Source organism: Pinus tabuliformis, chromosome 9, assembly GCF_031772625.1.
Source record: "Pinus tabuliformis cultivar Carrire ecotype Pingquan chromosome 9, CPIR1, whole genome shotgun sequence".
In the NCBI taxonomy this organism is placed as follows: Eukaryota; Viridiplantae; Streptophyta; class Pinopsida; order Pinales; family Pinaceae; genus Pinus; species Pinus tabuliformis.
In genome coordinates, this window is record NC_142307.1 from 98,870,312 (window position 1) to 98,872,277 (window position 1,966).

The window sequence follows — 1,966 nt, forward strand, 5'->3', positions numbered from 1 at the left end:
GCAACTGGACAAGGAAGAGTGCAATTCGAAGATGGAAGTTTTGAAAATGTCTTGCATATTCCAAGGCTTTCTGTGAATCTTCTCTCAGTGTATCAGATGACACACACAGGCAACGGAAGGAAAGTGGAATTTACCCCAGATTCCGTGAGCATTTATGACATGCAAACCAATTTGAAGATTGCATCTGGCAAGGTAAATGATCAATCTCGTCTGTATACATTTTCTGATTTTGTTCCTCAATCAGATTCCTGTGATGGAAATCGAGGTCAACAAGCAGTGAAGGGTTCTCTAGTTGTACCCTTCCCCCCAAATCCAATGAGGGTGAATGCCAAGGCTGCTCCACCTCTAAAGCCTTCCCATGATTGGAAAATATTTGGCCAAGAACTCAGCAAATCTACCGAAGCTGTTGTCACCAAAGTGGAAGACAGAGATCGTCATTATCAGCCCGTTTTCCGTCCACCCTACGGCCCTCCTGCCCCCAGCTGTAACAACAATACATGCGGTGTCTTCCCAGAAAACACCGTCGACGGGACTACAACGGGCGGTGATCTGTCGCAAGATGTAGTGGCTGCCTATTCCACCGACGGCAAAAACCCGGGCCCCAAAGTCACAGCTCCCGGATTCGCCTTCTCCTGCGCGCCCAGCTTTCTTATGCAAGGACTGGCCAAGGGAGCATCTGGCATGGCTGGATTGAGTAGGGCTCGCTTGGCTCCGCCTACTCAGCTCTTCGGCGCCTCCGCCTCTAACCGCAAATTCGCCCTTTGCCTTCCAAGCACGGGCAGCAATACCCCGGGAGTCCTCTTCTTTGGCAACGGGCCTTACTTCTTCCTTCCCGGAATAGACGCCTCTCAGCGCCTCTCCTACACTCCTCTGCTCAACAATCCCCATTACAAAAACCAGTATTTCATCGGTGTAACAGCCATCCAGATCGATGGAAAGAGTATCGCCGTCGACTCCGCCAGATTGAAGTTTGACAGCGAAGGCAAAGGCGGCACCAAGCTCAGCTCCGTGGTTCCCTACACGATCGTTGCCACGCCTATTTACACTGCGATCCGTGATGCTTTCGTAGATGCAGCGAAAGCGAGGAACATCACGCGTGTCGCCTCCGTAAAGCCATTCGGTGCTTGCTTCGATGCCAGTACTGTGTTGTCCACGAGGGTTGGACCCTCGGTGCCCACAATCGGTCTTGTTTTGCAGAAAAATATTACTTGGAGCATTTTTGGAGCGAATTCCATGGTTCAGGTGAGCAACGGAGCGCTATGTCCCCAACCCGAGCCTCGACTACGACTTCAAGGGCGCCGAGATAGCCATGGCTTCCTACACATCGGAGCTCCAATACCTCGCCAGCCCTGTCACCACCCACGTCCAGAGCGCCGAGCAGCACAACCAAGATATCAATTCTCTGGGCCTCATCTCAGACCACAAACCAGCCGAGGAAATCGACATACTCAATCTCATGGTCTCCACGTATTTTCTCCCGCTCTGTCAGGCCGCGGATTTGCGACACCTGGAAGAAAACATGCTGAGCAGAAGTTTCACTTCCTGCGAGATCGTCCCAGGGTGAAGGACACGACTGCCTAGCCGTTGTCTTTTCTCTACTTTTGCATTATATTTTGAGGGGGGGTTTCTTCCCACTGGGTTTTCCCTCTTTCCTCCTTTTTATGCATTGTATATGGGTACCTAAAATGGCCGTGTTGTCGGGACTCATTCATTTTGCATCACACTCACCTAAGTTATGCTTAAGGCGGGGTGTTGGTGTACATGCACTTAGACTAGCTGTGTTGGTGTACATGCACCTAGATTAGCTCCAGTTAACTTATTGATTGCATGTGGCACATGTACACATTAGCATAAGATAAAGCACACTTAGCTTTAGTTAGCTTTAGTTATTGCATGTACAACTAAGCTTAACTTAGTTGCTTTTGTATTTAGTCTAAAACTAATATTGTAGAATCACTTTCATTCT

The 1,966-nt window shown here is 49.4% G+C and overlaps 1 protein-coding gene across 1 annotated transcript; it reads left to right on the forward strand.

Moving 5' to 3' along the window:
- Positions 1-315: 315 nt before the first annotated feature.
- LOC149147274 (putative aspartic proteinase GIP2) lies at positions 316-1,581 on the forward strand. Its single transcript, XM_089441773.1, has one exon. The coding sequence runs from the start codon at positions 316-318 to the stop codon at positions 1,579-1,581; it is 1,266 nt and encodes a 421-aa protein (XP_089297899.1).
- Positions 1,582-1,966: the final 385 nt, after the last annotated feature.

Excerpts from the sequence above, each read along its gene's own strand:
- LOC149147274 (XM_089441773.1), top strand. The coding sequence starts at position 316 with ATGAGGGTGAATGCCAAGGCTGCTCCACCTCTAAAGCCTTCCCATGAT.